The sequence below is a fragment of the Gopherus evgoodei genome, chromosome 3, assembly GCF_007399415.2.
Source record: "Gopherus evgoodei ecotype Sinaloan lineage chromosome 3, rGopEvg1_v1.p, whole genome shotgun sequence".
Taxonomy (NCBI): Eukaryota; Metazoa; Chordata; order Testudines; family Testudinidae; genus Gopherus; species Gopherus evgoodei.
In genome coordinates this window covers 60,734,970-60,755,721 of record NC_044324.1, presented here as the reverse complement: position 1 = coordinate 60,755,721, position 20,752 = coordinate 60,734,970, and the positions used below count along the sequence as shown (strand labels likewise).

The 20,752-nt window shown below is 41.8% G+C and overlaps 1 protein-coding gene across 1 annotated transcript in view; it reads left to right on the top strand.

The window, feature by feature from the left end:
• The window catches only part of EYS (eyes shut homolog), a 1,559,204-nt gene that overhangs the window by 710,026 nt on the left and 828,426 nt on the right, over positions 1–20,752 (top strand). The window contains 1 exon segment of the mRNA XM_030558318.1: positions 12,058–12,257. Within this exon segment, the coding sequence (XP_030414178.1) occupies positions 12,058–12,257 (200 nt within the window).

Below are 20,752 nucleotides of genomic sequence, written 5' to 3'. Positions count from 1 at the left end.
CCAGAGTTGGACAAAGTACTCCACCTGAGGCTTCACCAGTGCCTAGCAGAGTGGTATAATTACCTCCCATGACTTATATAAAGCATGTTAATAGACCCCAGAATGATATTAGCCTTTTTCACAACTGCATCACATAATTGACATATATGATTTGTGATCCACTATAACTTCCAGATCCTTTTCAGCAGTATTACTACCCAGCCAGCTATTCCATATTTTGTAGTTCTGCTCTTCATAAGTTTAGTACGTTGCATGTATCCTTACTGAATTTTATTTTGTTGATTTCAGAGCAATTTTCTAATTTGTCATGGTCATTTTGAATTCTAATTTTATCTGCCAGCATGCTTGCAACCCCTCTCAGCTTGGTGTTATCTTTAAATTGTCCTTGCCCACTCCCCAATCTCTCCCTCTTTCCCCACCTGCTCATTTCCTCCCATCTCTTCTTCTTCAGTCCATCTCCTGCTGATGTGCTCCCAGATTCTACCTTTCTTTCCCCCACCTTCCTATCCTCACCTACTTCTATCCTCTCAGCCAGCTACTATCACCTACCTCCTTTTCCTATTCTCTACTCCATCTTCCACCCTTCTCTACTCCTGCCTCTTCTCCTCCAAGGCTCCTATCCCCCGACTTGTCATCCTGCATCTCTTTCCCCTCCACAACCCACCCACCCTCTCACCCCATTTCCTTACCCATCTGCATTTGAATCAGATTGTTATTCCTTCTTGGACATACTGAAAGAGTACTGGGAAAAGGAGAATAGACAACACTGGAAAATATAGTCTCTCTGTTCCTGTGCCTGGTGCCATAGCAGACCCCACAAGTTCGGAGCAGAATATGCAGGGAGAGTCCTGCTTAGCCCCTGCAGCCCCAGGATGCAGCATGCTTGGTTACTGTTTGGAGGCTGATGCATACATAGTCTGGTCAACACACAGGAGCTGTGCAGGGATGGAGCATGCTCAGTGTAGATGGAATCTTTAGAGAATTTATCTGCAGAATGCTAACAAGTCTCTACTGAGCACATGCAAACTGAAATATTTCAGAGGCTTATAACTTGGGCAAATTTGGGCAAATTTTCACAGGGACTGGAAAAAAAACGGCACATTCCTGGCACCACGGTGATCTCCTCCTGAGAAATTTTAAATTCCTGCTCAAAATCATGAAGGAGTTACAACTCAAAAATGGTTGTAAGAAATTTTTTTAACATGGCAAAACATAGCAGAGACCTTGATGTTTTGGCTGAAATTAAAAAAAAAAAAAAAAAAAAAACTTAAGGAGACACTCTGTATTGAAAATTTCAGCCCAAGCTGTTTCAGTTTGTCATCTAAAGAACTGAAAACAAAGTCTTACAATAGAAAGAGATGGGCAACTCTAACTATAGATACTGGAGGAGTTCTGTGCCCCCACTGATTGGGGAGGTCATGTCCCTGCTTTCCCCCTCCATCCCCCACACATACTCCTGCTGCAAATGCAAACACTGGGGCACTGTTTTGGTTGTAGCTGTGTGTGTCAGTTATGTGAAAAGAAGTGGAAAACATGAGAAAGGGAGCTGACAGCGGGAGAAGCAGTGTGACTGAAGCCCAGGAATGAAGCCAAGAGACAGTGTATCTTTTGGGCAGAGTGCACTGAGAGGGCAGGCTTGGATTTCTGAAAAAGGAACTGACTCCTTTTCTTTGCTTCTACTGTACTCAAGGAAACTGGACTTGGAATAATAAAAGAAAGGAACCACTTTGAAAAAGAAACAAGCTCTCCTCATCTTCAGTGCTGCCAGTTTTCCAGTCTTGTAGTCTTTGGCTTGGTCTACACTACGTGTTTAAACCAATTTTAGCAGCGTTAAACCGATTTAACGCTGTACCCGTCAACACTATGAGGCCCTTTATATCGATATAAAGGGCTCTTTAAATCGGTTTCTGTACTCCTCCCCGACGAGAGGAGTAGCGCTAAAATCGGTATTATCATATCGCATTAGGGTTAGTGTGGCCGCAAATCGACGGTATTGGCCTCTGGGTGGTATCCCACAGTGCACCACTGTGACCGCTCTGGACAGCAATCTGAACTTGGATACAGTGGCCAGGTAAACAGGAAAAGCCCCACGAAATTTTGATTTTCATTTCCTGTTTGCCCAGCATGAAGCTCTGATCAGCACAGGTGGCGATGCAGTCCCAAATCCAAAAAGAGTTCCAGCATGGACCGTACGGGAGATACTGGATCTAATCACTGTATGGGGAAACAAATCTGTTCTATCAAAGCTCCGTTACAGAAGACGAAATGCCAAAGTGTTTGAAAAAAAAATCTCCAGGCTACACAGTGCTGTGTGACAAGCGTAACGGGAAGCCAGAGACTCAAATGGATGCTCATGGAGGGAGGGAGGGAGTACTGAAGACTCCAGCTATCCCACAGTCCACAGCAGTCTCCGAAAAGTATTTGCATTCTTGGCTGAGCTCCCAATGCCTATAGGTTCAAACACATTGTCCAGAGTGGTTCAGGGTATAGTTCAACAATTTACTCCCTTGCCTCCCACGTGAAAGAAAAGGGAAAGAAATCGTTTCCTGACTTCTTTCAGCGTCACCCTATGTCTACTGACTGCTGCTGGTAGACGCGATGCTGCAGCAGTGAAGAGCAGTATCCACTCCTCTCCCCTGCCTGGTGGCAGATGGTGTAGTAGGACTGGTAGCCTTCCTTGTTATCAACCCATGAGTGCTCCTGGCTGGCTTCAGGTGAGGCAGGCCGGGGGTGCCTGGGTGAAAATAGGAATGATTCTCAGTCATTCCCAGTAGATGGTACAGAAGGGCTGGTAACCGTCTTCATCATAGCAACTGGGGGCTGATCTCCATCAGCCTCCTCCCTTTCCTGTGTAAAGAAAAGATTCTGTCCTGCCTGGACTGTCATAGCAGCGGCATGCTGGGTTCCTCTCCCCCGCACCGCTTAATGTCCTGCCTGGACTGTCATAGCGGCAGGAGGCTGCCTCCCCCTCATTTTATCTCACTAACAAGTCACTGTTCCTTATTCCTGTATTCTTTATAACTTCATCACACAAATGGGGGGGATACTGCCACAGTAGCCCAGGAAGGTTGGGGGAGGAGGGAAGCAACAGGTGCGGTTGTTGCAGGGGCACCCCCTAGAATGGCATGCAGCTCATCATTTCTGCGGGATCTGGCACGGAGCAGCTGTGCTCTCTGATACACTGGTTCTCTAGCACATTTGCCCCATATTCTAGGCAGGACTGACTCTAATTTTTAGAAACCATAAAGGAGGGATTGACTCAGGGAGTCATTCCCAGGTTTGCCTTTGCGCCCCCGGGCGACCTCAGCCAGGGGCACCCATGATGGCAGCAGACAGTACAGAATGACAGATAACCGTCATCTCATTGCCAATTTACATCGGCAGCAGACGGTACAGAACAACTGATAACCATCTCTGCTATCATGCAAAAGCAAATGAATGCTACTGTGTAGCGCTGGAGTATCGCCTCTGTCAGCGGCATCCAGTACACATACGGTGACTGTAAAAAAAAAGCTGAACGGGCTCCATGGTTGCCATGCTATGACGTCTGCCAGGGCAATCCAGGGAAAAAAGGCTCAAAATGATTGCCTGCCATTGCTTTCCCGGAGGAAGGAATGACTGATGACATTTACCCAGAACCACCCGCGACAATGATTTTTGCCCCATCAGGCACTGGGCTCTCAACCCAGAATTCTAAGGGGCGGGGGAGACTGCGGGAACTATGGGATAGCTACGGAATAGCTACCCACAGTGCAATGCTCCGGAAATCGACGCTAGGCTCGGACCATGGACGCACACCGCCGAATTGATGTGCTTAGTGTGGCCGCGTGCACTCTACTTTATACAATCTGTTTTATAAAACCAGTTCATGTAAAATCGGAATAATCCCATAGTGTAGACATACCCTTTGATAGCTTAGAGACCTAAAGCAAACTTTGTCTGTTTGGAATCCCTTTGCTGTGCACCCGAACAAGCACTGAAAGTTTCTACTTTCACCACCACCAAGGCATCAGTAGAGGTTGTACAAAATCTTAATAGGAACAAATGTTCTAATGTAATGAGACACAGTTTCCATTGGAAGCCTAGTTAATTAGTTAAACAAGAAATGCTAGTAAATTAGATCAGAACTACTGTCTTTAATACATGTAGTCAGAGTGAGATCAGAGACACTAGCTCAGTGCTCATAGCATTAATCTTACAGTACATGGCACTGCAGACAGGAATGTTGGCAATTCTGTTCAGGAGCTGCTGGACATATTAAGTGATGCTGGTTCTGGTACATTCATGCTGATTTCTCCATCTTCTGTTAAGACATTTATATATGTTTTGTCTGATATCACTTCCAAAATTCTAAAATCAAGTTTGAGACCTTTTCATACTGCCAATACATCCTGTCACCTTGCAAATAGAACATTTGCCAGAGGAAAATGTTTATTTCAGTTTACTTTGCTAAGTTCACTTGTGTCTGCTGGAACATTTGTAGCTTAGATACAGACTTGCATCTTGCTTATTGTTTTTCTCATTATTACCCAATGAGTTTATTTATTCAAAACTAAGGTGGTGTCACTACTAAAAATGGACATATTTCTCCAAAGAGCTGGTCTTGCTGTCATTTACCTTTATAATTACTAATAAAAGAAAAGGTTTAAAAACTCTTTAAATTGAGTGATTAAGATGTTTTGATGCCTCAAGTGAGTAACCAAATGACCTCACTGCTCTAACCCATGGCCTTCCTCACCCCATACCTCCTACCTTTTCTAGTTACATGACAGCTAGAACTAGATTCTAAGCATTTAAATGAGATCTTTGCACCTTGCTTTTGAAAAGCCCATCCTACATCTCTAATTGTTCTGTAAATCAACCAACAGACTTTTAGATGTTGTAAAGATGTTATAATGGTGTTTGTGTAGTCCAGAAACAGTAACTCTGAGACATTTCCTGCTAATACTAGGTTAAGGAGAGGAGCAGGGAAGAGCCATTACCTCTGCTAATACCAGTGTCAGTAGCTACTCAGACGTAGTAACCCCCACACCCAGTTTTCACCACTATCGCTGCCCTTGCTAATGCTTCTCTTGGATGATCTGACTCATGCATACACTGACTCCCCCACCCCAATGTAACTCTTTTTTTTTTTTTTACTAGGCAATCTTCTCTTTAAGATATCCACAGCATAAGAGCTGGCAAGCTGTCAGCAACTGCCGAATCTTTGAGCTCCTGATGGATAATGATAGTTTTTTTCTCTAGCAGCTGGGGAGGGAGGGAGCCACTTCTTTCTGGATTCTTGGAATGGGGAAATGAGGAAGATTCTCTTCTCAAGAGGAGGATACCGGCATATTATCTGGGACTTTGTCACCAACAATTGTTTCTGTGTAGCTGTTTTGGCTGTTTCCCTCTTGATCCCTACATCATCATTGCTTAGTATATCCCAAACTCAGTTTTAAATCACAAAGTGAATGTGGAGTTCCAGTAAAATGCAAATTTGAGTGCTACTTTTTAAAAAGAAAAATAAACACAGGTTAGACAGAATTCTTTAAAGGGCTTTGTAAAATGGTACAGCTGGGTGTGGGACAAACCTCTCCCCTCCTCCAACTCAACAACAAAATAGATTGTGTCCACATTTACACAGAACAAGGTATGTGTGTACGTGGTTATTACACAATGAACTCATGTTTTCTTAGGGCTAGATGTGCCTAGTTCTAAAGAACTTGTGCAGGAGAGTCATTTCTCCCACAGATGGTCTGCATTAGTGCAGCCACACACAAAAAAAAATCACAGAGCAGGTCCTCAAGGAATCAATTTTGAAGCACTTCAAGGACAGGAAAGTGATCAGGAACAGTCAGCATGGATTCACCAAGGGCAAGTCATGCCTGACTAACCTAATTGCCTTCTATGATGAGATAACTGGCTCTGTGGAGGAGGGGAAAGCAGTGGACATGTTATTTCTTGACTTTAGCAAAGCTTTTGATACGGTCTCCCACAGTATTCTTGCCAGCAAGTTAAACAAGTATGGGCTGGATGAATGGACTATAAAGTGGAAAGAAAGCTGGCTAGATTGTCAGGCTCAGTGGGTAGTGATCAATGGCTCCATGTCTAGTTGGCAGCTGGTATCAAGTGGAGGATGGCATGGACTGCACTCTCAGCAATTTTCCAGATGACACTAAACTGGAAAGAGTGGTAGAAACGCTGAAGTGTAGGAGTAGGATACAGAGGGACCTAGACAAATTAGAGGATTGGGCCAAAAGAAACCTGATGAAGTTCAACAAGGAAAAGTGCAGAGTCCTGCACTTAGGACTGAAGAATCCCATGCACTACTACAGACTAGGGACAGAGTGGCTAGGCAGCAGTTCTGCAGAAAAGGACCTAGAGGTTACAGTGGATGAGAACCTGGATATGAGTCAAGTGTGCCCTTGTTACCAAGATGGCTAACGGTATTTTGGGCTGTATAAGTAGGAGCATGTGGTGTTTAGATGTGCTTTTAATTATTAGAACGGGGAGCACTGGCTGTCAGGAGTCGGAAAGGACAGGAAACAGGAAGGAGAGGGTAGGAGTTGAGGAGGCTGAGTGAGAGTTACAGAGGGTGCAACAGCAGCTTGGTACAGAGGTTTCCACTGTAAAAATAAAGTCCCTTTGAAGTTGTTAGTAACTTGCCCGATTGATACAACAGAGCATTGCCAGCAGATCGAGGGACATGATCATTACCCTCTATTCAGCATTGGTGAGGCCTCATCTGGAGTACTGTGTCCAATTTTGGCCCCACGCTACAAGGAGGATGTGGAAAAATTGGAAAGAGTCCAGCGAAAGGCAACAAAAATCATTAGGGGGCTGGAGCACATGACTTATGAGGAGAGGCTGAGGAAACTGGGATTGCTTAGTCTGCAGAAGAGAAGAGTGAGGGAGGATTTGATAGCTGCTTTCAGCTACTTGAAGGGGTGTTCCAAAAAGGATGGCGCTCGACAGTTCTCAATGGTAGTAGATGACAAAACAAGGAGTAATGGTCTCAAGTTGCAGTGGGGGAGGTTTAGTTTGGATACTAGGAAAAACTTTTTCACTAGGAGAGTGGTGAAGCGCTGGAATGAGTTACATATGGAGATGGTGAAGTCTCCTTCCTTAGAGGTTTTTAAGGTCAGGCTTGACAAATCCCTGGCTGGGATGATTTAGTTGGGGATTGGTCCTGCTTTGAGCAGAGGTTTGGACTAGATGACCTCCGGAGGTCCCTTCCAACCCTGATATTCTGTGATTCTATGATAACCTATAAGTGACAACAAAAAGTTCAAGGCACAGGAGAACAGTCCCATGTTCCACTGCTGGTAAATATGGACTTTAATGGCAACCACTCTATGTAGTGTTTCGTCACTTATTTGTCTACAGGCAACAAAAAATTGAATCAAGCAGCATGGGTTATGAGTCAATATTTTAAAATGACATGCATCCAACGAAGTGAGTATTCACCCACGAAAGCTCATGCTCCAAAACATCTGTTAGTCTATGGGTATGTCTACACTACGGGATTATTCCAATTTTACATAAACTGGTTTTGTAAAACAGATTGTATAAAGTCGAGTGCACATGGTCGCACTAAGCACATTAATTCGGTGGTGTGTATCCATGTACCGAGGCTAGCGTCGATTTCCGGCGCGTTGCACTGTGGGTAGCTATCCCGTAGCTATCCCATAGTTCCCGCAGTCTCCCCCGCCCATTGGAATTCTGGGTTGAGATCCCAATGCAAAAATAGTGTCGCGGTGATTCTGGGTAAATGTCGTCACTCAATCCTTCCTCCGGGAAAGCAACGGCAGACAATCATTTCATGCCCTTTTCCCCTGGATTGCCCTGGCAGACGCCATAGCATGGCAACCATGGAGCCTGTTTTGCCTTTTGTCACTGTCACTGTATATGTACTGGATGCTGCTGACAGAGGCGGTACTGCAGTGCTACACAGTAGCATTCATTTGCCTTTGCAAGGTAGCAGAAACGGTTACCATCCCTATTGCACCATCTGCCACACCATTGTAAATTGGCGATGGGATGATGGTTATCAGTCTTTCTGTACCGTCTGCTGCTGTCATGGGTGCTCCTGGCTGACCTCGCTGAGGTCAGCCAGGGGCACATGGACAAAAAGGGGAATGACTCCCCAGATCATTCCCTTCTTTATGTTTTGTCTAAAAATAAGGTCAGTCCTGCCTAGAATATGATGCAAGTGTACTAGAGAAACAGAGTGCACAGCCGCTCCATATCAGAGGACCAGAGATCCTGCAGAAATGATGAGCTGCATGCCATTCTAGGGGGTGCCCCTGCAACAACCCCACCCATTGCTTCCCTCCTCCCCCAACCCTCCTGGGTTACCGTGGCAGTGTCCCCCCCTTTGTGTGATGAATTAATAAAGAATGCAGGAATAAGAAACACTGACTTTTTAGTGAGATAAAATTAAGGGGAGGAAGCCTCCAGCTGCTATGATAGTCCAGGCAGGACATTAAAGGGTTGTGGGGGACAGGAGCCCAGCCTCCCGCTGCTATGATAGTCCAGGCAGTACAGAATCTTTTCTTTAGACATGAAAGAGGGGGGCTGATGGAGCTCAGCTTCCAGTTGCTATGATGAAGATGGTTACCAGCCGTTCTGTACCATCTGCCAGGAATGACCAGAAGTCATTCCCATTTTTACCCAGGCACCCCCGGCCATCCTCACCGAGGCCATCCTGGAGCACTCATGGGCCGATGATGACAATGGATAGCAGTCATATTGTATTGTCTGCCACCGGGAAGGGGATGCTGGTGTTCAGCGCTGCAGCACCCCGTCTACCAGCAGCATGCAGTAGACATAGGGTGACATTGAAAAAAGGCGAGAAATGTTTTTTTTCCCTTTTCTTTCGGGGGGAGGGGAAGGGTGTAAATTGACGACATATACCCTGAAACACCCAGGAAAATGTTTTTGACCCTTCAGGCATTGGGAGCAGAGCCAAGAATGCAAATGCTTTTCAGAGACTTCGGGGACTGTGGGATAGCTGGTGTCCTCAGTATCCCCTCCCTCCCTCCATGAGCGTCCATTTGATTCTTTGGCATTCCGTTACGCTTGTCACACAGCACTGTGCTGTGGCCTCTGTCTATCATAGCCTGGAGATTTTTTCAAATGCTTTGTCATTTTGTCTTCTGTAACAGAGCTCTGATAGAAAAGATTTGTCTCCCCATACAGCGATCCGTTCCATGCTGGAGCTCTTTTTGGATTTGGGACTGCATCTCCACCCGTGCTGATCAGAGCTCCATGCTGGGCAAACAGGAAATGAAATTCAAAAGTTTTCGGGGCTTTTCCTGTCTACCTGGCCAGTGCATCCGAGTTCAGATTGCTTTCCAGAGCGGTCACAATGGTGCACTGTGGGATATCATCTGGAAGCCAATACCGTCGATTTGTGGCCACACTAACCCTAATCTGACATGGCAATACCGATTTCAGCGCTACTCCTCTCGTCGGGGAGGAGTACAGAAATCGGTTTAAAGAGCCCTTTATATCGATATAAAGGGCCTCGGTGTGTGGACGGGTGCAGGGTTAATTCAGTTTAACGCTGCTAAATTCGGTTTAAATGCATACTGTAGACCAGGCCTATAAGGTGCCACAGGACTCTTTGCTGCTTTTACAGATCCAGATTAACACGGCTACCCCTCTGATATTTAAAAATGTTTTTTCTTCCACATGTAGGCACACAAAATACTGCAAATTTTAGAGATTCTAATCATGTTCACTTTACTCACACAAGTAGTCTTATTGGTTTCAGCAGTGGTGATGAATTCTGCTCACCTCACTTAGACAAGTGGTCCTATTAACTTAATTGTGATTGTTTGTGAAACTAAGGCTATGTCTGCATTACAGACCTTATAGCTGCACCGCTGTAAGGTTTCCTGTGTAGCTGCTCTATGCCAGTCGGAGAGAACTCTCCCGCTGGCATAATTAAGCCACCCCCAACAAGCAGCAGTAGCTACGTTGGCAGGAGATGCAACCTGGCTGACAGAGTGCTGTCCGCACTGGCCCTTTTGTTGGTGAAACTTTTGTCAGTTATGGGTGTGTTTTTTCATACCCCTGACTGACAAAATTTTCGCCAACAAAAGTGCTAGTGTAGACATAGCCTTAGACTCTTAGGTTTGGCCCCATGTATACCAGCTAACCATCCAACTTCCTTGCTCTCTTTGACTGACCTTGAGTTCTAATTTTTAGGGAATTGTGTCAGCCCACCCAGTTAGGGATTTGCATAATTGTCTGCCTGCCTGTTAAAGAAACTCTCTTGCCTTAATTAAGATTGGTAAAGAGTAACACTTTTCCAGTAGCATAACTTGCTGAACATTTTTGCCGTTTGTTTAAGAATTGTTTATATTTATTTGCAGTGCACCAAATATACTCAATATTTTATTTTAAAAAATATAGTATCTGACAGGGCAATAATTGGTACAGTGTCTCTTCCACAAAACTTTCCATCTGCCCCCAATATTCTTTCTGTCACTCCACAGCCAAGTCCTGAAGCCTTGCCGAGTCCTGGACTCAGGTCTGAACAAGTCTTCCATTATATTGTACACCTTTATGGGCACTCTTCGTATACCTAATGAAACAAACAGGTTTTAAGATTATTTGAAATTTGGCATGACTATAACTTCATATTCAGCCTAAGCACTGTACACCTGTTTGAGACTTGTGTATCCCTAGTTGCATTTATAATTTTGATCTATCATGGTAAGGTTTTTTATGCTTTCTTTTTTTAATTATTATATGAGGTAGAGTTTTTTCTTCATTAATTTTATAGGAATTATGATCAAAGCTATAAAAATAGTGAGAAGCAATAGCGAGATGCAAGGGAAAACAAAGAAAACAGAGAAACATATTTTTAATTTATCAAACCAGAAAAGGCCAAAATGTTTAAATAGCAGATTGAGATGCTTTAAAAATTGTCTTTCTAGACTCTGTATGCATAATTTTGGTAGTCTACAATCTATCCCCATCTTCCTATGGGATATATAATTAAATTAGTTTATGTAATGCTTTCTAATACATCATTCTATATATACCAGCTAGAGAGCTGATGGAAAAACATGCAGTTTTCATAGAACTCCCTGTGGATACATGCATTTACATTCTGTAAAAGTAATGGCAGTACCTGCAGGAAATGTACTAAGTGCCCTTGGTTATCCTTAAGGTGTTCACCCTCTGGAGAAGTTAAGACTAATATGAAAATAAATTCACTTCTAAAAACCTACTTTTAGCTAGACTATTTGGGTGGCAGCAACAAAACAAAACTATCTTGAATGTAGGCATGAATTGGGTTTCTGAGCTCAAGGGCAAAAATCTCTTTTATATTGGCAATTACACTAGTTCAACTCTCCTATAATTTTGACAATACATTAATTTGTCACTGGTTTCCATGGCATGAATTTGATGGGTTTTACATTAGCTTTGTCAGAAGAATTTGTTATGTGAATACTGTTAAAATTCACTGCAGGTTTGAATTTGTAAAGGTTTACAATTAATGGCAATTCTGGAAGTTATCACTTATTCTCAGGAAGTGTTTAATAATAGGAATTATAGCATAGATGAACTGGACAACGTTCAGACCAGGTTTGACCCAGAAATATAATGTGTGTCTGGGCAAACGCTACCTGCTTCTACCTATCTTATCTTATCTTTATCTTAATTATCTTTTATTCTAAAATTTCAGATGCTAAAGTGATGATTACCAATATAAGAACTGAGAAAAGAGAGAGAAAGCACTACAAAATCTATTGTGCAATTGCATGTTTTGAGATTTTAATAAAGGAAGCACATATTTCTGGCTGTCTAGAAAAACTATAAAATGAAGGTTTATTCATGTTTCTCCTATATTGATTGATAGAACCATATGTATTTTCAAAGTTGTCTGTTGAAAACCTATGGTTACAAGATCTCTATAAAAATCAAATTGACCAAATTCTAATTTTTCTGCCCATGAGCAACTGAACACAACCTCCTTTCTTGTTTTAATTTCTGTGGATATACATGATATGTTTTTTAAAGTTCCATTATCAATGTATTATCATTTATATCCTTTAGGAATGCAAGTCTGCTCCATGCATGAATGGAGGTTCTTGTCAAGACTTGGTCAGTGCATTTTTGTGCATTTGCGTGAGTGGATACACTGGTGAATTTTGTGAAGTAGATATTGACGTTTGCAATGAACCTGCACCGAACTCAACCCTTTGTTTCAATGGAGGCTTATGTGTTGATGGTCCTGGAAGAACTTTTCATTGCAGGTCAGTAAGTATGTTTACTTATAACTGCAGCAGTTATTGTACATTCATTTGTTAAATTTTTAATTTGGGGGGATTTTACTACATGTGTAATGTGCACTATACTGGATTCATTACATTTTTATGGACTGTATTGGAATGCAAATGTTTTAAATTATGGGACTAGTTCACAATTTGCTGGTAAGACCATATGTCTAAAACTTGAAGAAATACATTTAACACATTTAAGAAGAAAACATTATTTCAAATATTGAAACTGAAAGCAGTGAAATATACCGAAGCTCTAAGAGTAAATTTTAGCATAAAATAAACAGACAGATGATCAAGGGAATATTGTTCTTAAATTGCTTACCATTTAAAATCATATCTTTACCTAGAAAATAATCCTTAATGTATTTCTATGATTGGTGCATCTTTCATAACATGAACAAACTCGAGAAGAAACTGGAAACTCGTGCTCAAAAATATTTGAGTATCACATCCTGAACTGTCTGATGGGGAAGGGAGGCTCCTAAATAATTATAGTCTATTTGCTGGTAATAGTTCTCTACAGAAGCTTTCACATTGTTTATGCTGTCTATCTTACATATTTTAAAATTTCCTCCAGTAAATTTAGTATATATAGTGACTTTTATTTATAGTCTATGGCCCAATTTGACTATTACACTAATTGAAATTTAGAAAAGACTGATAAAAATTATTACAAACCTGTGTGGCAATGAAGCACTAAAACCATACTAAGCTATACATCGAAAGATGTTCAACATCTGGTATTCAGTTTATGGCCTGAAGCACAGTTTAACAACATTAATACTTTTATTAACAATAATAATAATAATAATAATAATAATAATAATAATAGCCACTTTTGAGGAGATTATTAACCATGCATAACAATTTGTTATCTTTATAATGTACTTACATTTTATTAAACCATAAAAACTATGTTAAAGTAACATTAAGTGTTTGTCTTAAACGCACAAAGACATTGAAACTTAGACTTAAGGTTGACAAAGAGTCCTGTGGCACCTTATAGACTAACAGACGTATTGGAGTATAAGCTTTTGTGGGTGAACACCCACTTCGTCAGATGAATGATAGTTAAGGTTGAATTTTATCATCTAATTAACCGTGTGATTCCTATGTATTTTAGCACATATACAAAGAGAATGGGAGTTGCATTCAAGTGTTTCAAAGTAAAATTGAACTCAGTATGATTCAGATGATTGGAAATCCTGTAAAATGAATTTTGACACAATTGGAAGTAAAGAGGGGTTTCAACCTTTATGTTTGTATTTTGGTGTTATGTAAGAGTTTAATTTAACTTTAAGTTAGCTGTTTTGTGTTTACAGTCTTGTTTATTTTTCTTTTGTTGTGTGGTTGTTGGTGTCTTTTTATTTAGGTAAGCAATTTTTATTAGGATTTGATGAACCTCAAAATGTTCAGAGGTTTGGTTCAGCTATGCCTTCAAAACTCTCACATGTACAGTGGTGGGCTTTGAATCTTCTCAGAATATCCTCTTCTGTGATGTTTCCAGTTAGCTCACCTTTGCACTGGGGCAGAAGTACGATGAGAACAACAGTATTTTGGCACTTCTAAGACAAAGAGTAAGGGAACAGTGTATAACATATAAGCAAAATAGTCAAGGTGGTAACTGGTCACATCTTGTAAATACTAGGTTTGATAACATTGTAGTGTTTTAATATAGTAGATTGTTTGTTTGCTTTATATGATAAATAAGTGTGATTTATTTATTAAACAGTGCTGCAAATTTCAATTTTGTTGCCTTTATCATGGAAGCATTGTTAGAGACTCCACAGCTAAGGATACATTTGTTTGTTGTTCGCTTATTGTATAGTTAAAGCAAGCTTTAAATTCAGCTGTTCAGGAGGAAAACAAACATCTGTCCAAACTAAAGAGGCACCACTTACTGCTATTATACTGATTTAATATTGCGGAAGGACAGTAGATGCTAGAAAGAATAGTAATTGAGAAATCCGAATGACTTCAAAATGATTCCTTTATAAAATTATAGGGATGGTATGTCATGTGTTATGGTTTTTGTTTGTCAGCATGGTGTAAGGTCACACAGTGGAATCTGTGATGTTAGCTTCATTTTAACTCAGACCTCAGAGGATTTGAATTCATGTGAACCCAGGAGGGAAGTGTGTACTGGAAACTCCTGAGAACCCAAAATACTGAGTACATTACACTTCAGATGGATGGCCTCATTAGCCTGGGGATTTGGGGATAGTTAAGACATATTTCTAAAGATTGTTTTTGTCAGAAAATAAAAATATTGAACTTATATGTTTGTTAAATGTTGCTCTTTTGGTCCCAAGTTTCCCTGAAGCTCAGCAGTCATAGCCCTGGAAGGGATACTAGTGTGAGTTAATGTTCTTTCAAGCATCACTCTCCATTGGATTTCCAAATGGAAGACTACAGAATCAATGAGGTATAATGCTGCAGAAAGCATCTAGTCCTCTGCTAGCTGCCTTGCTACAACCAAAATTCTATGACTCACCAACTTCACACACTTCTGGCAAAGGGCCATCAGTAAAGTCTGAGGGAAGGAAGGTAGAATTCTACCATTACATCCCATAGAGTTCCATAGAATCAGGTTCCCATATGTTTATGGAAGCAAATGGAAAAGATAGGCCTTTGACTAATTAGCCCTAAACAGTCACCCAACTGAGCGACAATGATCTTTATATGTAATATTGATTTTATATTAGTTACTTGAGCTGTCTACTGTGTGTGGGAGGAGGAACTAAATGGTAGCTGGAAAGATGTTATGAATGTGTATAATATATAATCCCTTAGCATCATGAAGAAATTGAAATGCAATGTAATATAGGAGAAAAAGAATGATACTTAAATGTGCCTTTGCTGCAAAATGCAGACTTTAATTGATCAATGCTGTATTCTCTCCAAAGCACTGCATGTAACTTCCTCAGCATTCTGCTTCTAGCAAGCACACACACACAAAATAGATGGAAATCCATATAATGAGATTCTTTCTTGGCTGTTTAAGCATTTTTTGCTTCATCATGTTGTCAAGAAGCAGAATTCAGAAATTTTCAGTCAGTTAAGCAACACGGAAGGACAAGGGGCAGTATTTGATCTGTGCCTTACCTGATGGGATGGAATAGATTTATGCAACATTTTACATTCCAGCCTCATCATGCCTCATTGTAAAAGGAGTCAGGCAGTACAAAAAGGAGGAGAAAGAACATCATGGTTCTTATTGTCAGTTAGATTACTGTATCTGTACAAGTTGGATTACCTATTGCATCAATGCAAATATGCAAAATTTCAATCCTGAGTAACATTATAGCAGTCAAATTTGTGTAAGATATAAGTTATCTTTGGTCCCTAACACAGGACTGTGAATCTGTACAATTTTCCTTCCAAAACAGCATGTAGGCAGGGAAAGGCAGTATTTCAGACTGTGTCTCTGATAACAGCATTAGCTATAGAAATTGAGGAGACTTGCACCAGCACTGGCATTTTGCACAGTGGTGGGTCAGGAGAGCAATCTAGAACTGATTCTTCTCTCAGTTTATACCATTTACTTCTTGTATGAAACTCCAACTTTTTAATGAATTTACTCCTGGTTTACACCAATGTTGGTAAAAGAGGAGAATCAGGCACTTCTCCTAAGAAAGCTACATAATATGAAGTAAAATCTTTCTGCATAATGAAAGAGAGGCTTTAAAATTAAAACTACTTAGCATTTCTGTGTTGCACCTTCCATTCAAAGATCACACAGCATTTTACAAATAGTACAATGACTTAATCCTGCCAAATACTATAATTTTATGAGTGTTTTTGGGGTGCATGGAGCTGTAATAAAAAGTTGGTATTTTGCAACTGAGAGCTGCAGTAAACGGCGGCCTATAGGAAAGCACTTGCCAGTTGGGACAGTTTGGCAGATGTTGGGATTAGGGTGACCAGAGAGCAAATGTGAAAAATTGGGATGGGGTGGGGGGTAATAGGAGCTTACATAGAAAAAGACCCCAAAATTGGGACTGTCCCTATAAAATTGGGACATCTGGTCACCCTAGTTGGGATTCCCTGAGATTTCTTCCTACTCTGCTTCCTAAGAACTCAGTTTGACTCCAGATTTTATCACTCAGGTATCTTTATTTGGCATACAGCAACGTTATGGTGAGTGGATCAGATTCAAACATAAGAGGTGGGTATAGGGTATAGGGTGTACCACACATCCAAAGTTACACAGAAAACCTCTTCATTTATATACATTTACACATCACATTGCATTTACGAAACACTGAATCACACATTTTGGGATTGGCTTGGCCACGTTTCAGGAACCAATCCCTGTATAGCATGCTCTATCCATGCACTGTTCATGCATAATCTGAACTCTACTTTATTTTACATTTAGTTTTGTTTACTAATATCAGGATGTTCCTGCTGATCTTAACTAGCCACCCTGACTAACCTTCCCAATCATACCCACTAAGAAATGAGGCAGGTTGTGTATGTCAAGCCAGGCCTACAGCAGAAAAATAGAGAGCAGAGAGCAATAGAGTGGATGATAGAATACAGTAGATATTTTACTCCTCTTATGTGCTTAAGTGATTTGCTACATCAGGGCATAAATTCTATGATTTTGTAATATATTTTTAGTATATTTCATGTATTTACCACATTTATTAAATATTTCTCATTTTATAATATTTTAAATACATTTTCAATGTTGAGAATATTTTTACTAAACAATATATTTCTATTCTGTGGTGGGGGAACCATGATGTTATATATGACCCACTCAGAGGATTCCTTCATAAATGCAGAGACCGCATTCAGTTCTATAGTGTTATATTTCTCTAGGAATGGTAAGACATTTATCTTTGAATATATGCATACTTCTTGATACCACAATAGCTGATATTTATAGAGAATGAAAACATTCATTTGTTGTTCATTAATATTATCACTCCAAGAATGAGAACCTTAAAGTGAATGGATGCTTCCCCAAACTCTTTCAATAAGGTACATGTACCTAAACATATACAAATTCTTCCCAAGACGCAGCCTGATTCAGCATTGTGACCCTACACTGACAGTAATGGAGTTTAACCTGCATAATACTGGAATAACACAGCGGTGAATCAGGCCCATGGATGATTAACGAGTTCTTTCTACTTAAAGTAAGCAAACTGGTAGGCCTGCTTCCCAAGGGCTGCAAAAAAAAGGAGAAATAAGTGAAACCTGTTGCTAATGTTTTGGACGATATTTACAGTAAATGCCCCAGGTGGAATTATGCAATAGTGTTACATGTTTTGTTTGTGATTTATGTGAATACCCTTGTTTTTCTGTTCTATATTTCATGTAGCTTAACCACCAGCCTTTATAGATCCTGTGTCTGGAGCAGCTAATCATTGTGAGTAAGCAAGTGTTGTAACAGAACCTGGAAAGATGGGGAAAAAATTAAGTAGCAGACGCATCTGGCTTCCTGGCAAGCTAAATAGGCAGTTTTGTGCATAGATTTAGAACATCTCCTGAGTCTGTTGTGCTTATGGCTTACATTTACATTTGAAAAAAAGGCAAACACTTTAATTAATTTTTCATTCTATCTGTTATAATATAAATCTGTCATGAAGTTTGCTTGTAGGGCTTATTATCTCACACATCATGTATAAACACCCAGAAAACTACAGTAAAAGAATACTAAGAGTTCAGGTCAAGCACTTAGAAGTTAAGAAATGCGAGAATTAATGTTATCTAAGTGATCTTAATTCAGCCCCTTTGAAAATTATGTGTTATGTTAGTCTTTAATTATATGATCACATACTATTTTTTTCCACAAGATTCTAGCCTCACTCAGTGATGGAGCAAATTATTCAGTATTTCTTTTTATTTTTCTCATTCAATGTGTGGCCCTGGTCCTTAACAAATGCACACCATCCAAACCCTCTGATGAATACAAAAATATTAATTTCTCATTGACATTTCTGTGGTGCTCCTGCCATAGTGTCTGAAAAATTCATTAATGTTTGTGAAGCAATCTTTACAACCCTTCCCCTGCCCCCATGAGATTAGGTGACATCATTATCCCCATTTTATAGCTGGGAATGACACCTAGGGTCGGATTTTTCAGAATACTGCATTTTTAATGCACTTTGTATGTTCAAAGCACAGCTCCGGGCAACTTCAGTCATCAGAGCTTAGAACTTCTGCACAACTGTCCCTGGTGTCTCACACTGGGCACCCAGGGAGCTCGGGGAGGAGGTGAGCTTTTCTGGACTGATGGTGAAAAGCAGCAGGAAATAGCTCCCTGTTCCACCCCTGGAATTAGCACAGTATTTGAGTTTTATTTGGGAAGGGGGAGATAACTGAGGGGGCAGGGTTGGCTTGCTGTGGGCATTGCACTGGTCCCATGGGGGTATTCATTCCATTAGGATTCTGGTTGTGAGGTAAACAAACAGCCAGACCCATGCTGCTTGCTCAGTTGCCATGACTCACCCGTACAATTGGAGGGACCTTGTGGACCCTCTGGTACTCAGCCAGTGCTTGGGGCTCTCCACCCCTTATGTCCCCCAGCACCTACACCAGGAAGGGAGGGCAGCCTTACCACCCAACTCTTGGACCTCCCTCAAGTGGTCTTGTGGGAGGATGCTCCCCACCTATCCCTCCCACCTGGCCTTCTGGACCTTGCCATCAGGCCCCTGCCTTGTGAGCCTCCTCAGGCGCCCCCTCTGCACTACTTGAGCCACTTGCATGATCTGCAGCCTGTCAGTCTCTGAACCCCACCTAGGAAACAGATGTACATAGGCTCCACACCCTTCACTTCCTCACCCCCTTGTCCTGCTTTGACATCAAGAGGTTGAGGAGCCACAGTGAACCAGTCTGCATTCCACCCTGGTCCCCCAGCCCACTGGGGATATAAGTTGGTGACTCCTTCATGGAGCCATGAGCATGGGTGTGTACCTGGTGTTGTTCACCCTTTCTCCTGACATCTGCCCCACTTGTGGAAAGAGGGAGACCCTGGTGTACATTTTCTAGCTCCTCCAGAACCTTCTTCTTAGGTTCTGGCTGTAATTGTCCCTTCACCTCCAGATATATGCACATCCCACCTGTGGCCCCATGAAGTCATGAGACCTCCTCATCAACCTCCTTCTGGTGCTAGCAAAGGTGGCCATCTGGACAGGGAAGTGTTCTGTGAGTCTGGGGCCTATTTGTGCTCCTTGCTGAAAACACATCTCTGGGCAGAGTTTTTCTGCACTGCATCTGGTGGCTCCCTGGATGCCTTTGAGAAGCAGTGGGAACTGTCTGGGGTTCTCTGCTTGGTGATCCCCTCAGACCTCCCTGCTTTTGGCCCTGCAACCCTCACTCCCCTTGCTGTTTTTTCATTTGTTGTCCCCTGTAGTTACTTGAGACCTGAGTCCAATAGCTCCTCCCCTTAGACTGGGTTCTTTAGATATGGAAGGGCTTGCATCTGCCGATCCCTACCCTCTCAATAGTTGCCATGACCCCGCAATACAGCCTGCAGTGACTCAGCACTACTTGATCAGCAACCCTCCTGTTGCATCATAGTGTTACAGATTCCCTTGGCTTCCAGTTCCTGCCCATGCCCTACTCTTACCATGTTCCTGTCCTGCTCCAGCCAACTCCTGACCCCACAGTCCCTTTGACTGACTCCCTCCCACCTGTGACCTTAACCTACAATCCTGATTTCGCTTGTTTGTAGGACTAATTATAATACCACATTTCTTGCATCTTGTCTTTCTTTCTGTGTGTCTGGGACAATGTGGAGCACACAATTGATGATGATATGGAGATGTACCTATCTCATAGAGCTGGAAGAGACCCTGAAAAGTCATTGAGTCGAGCCTCCTGCCTTCACTAGCAGGATCAAGTACTGATTTTGCCCCAGATCCCTAAGTGACCCCCTCAAGCATTGAACTCACAACACTGGGTTTAGCAGGCCAGTGCTCAAGCCACTGAGCTATCCCCTCCCCCTTATGGCCACCTATGAAAAGTTTTGTTTCACTGACTTGCCTAGCAAAACAGAGAAACTCTGTGGCAGAGGAAGGGATAATAATTCTTTTCTCCAATGCAACATTCACTTGTCTGAACCATGAAATCATCCTTTCTCTTCCCACAGTCCCCTGCCTCATTCATTACACAATTTCCAACTTCTGTAGCAAATAAGGCGGAGACCCTTCATTACATAGCCCTGATTCATTCCTAGAACATGATTCATTCTGTGCACAGAGTGAGGCAGAAATCACCATCATTCTCACCTCCAGCTCCTGATCCCACTTATTCCTATACAGTCCCTCCTTACCTAGCTCTTTCCCTTTCCCATGCCATTTTCCCACTCCATGGCTCCTGATCCCCCTCTCACCTCCCATTTCTAATACTCTGCATTCAGATCAGGTACTCACTCCTTTTCCTCTCTGCTGCCTGGGCACTAACATGGAGAGCAAAGAATAGAAAGTTTCCTGCTCTCAGTTCCTGTGCCC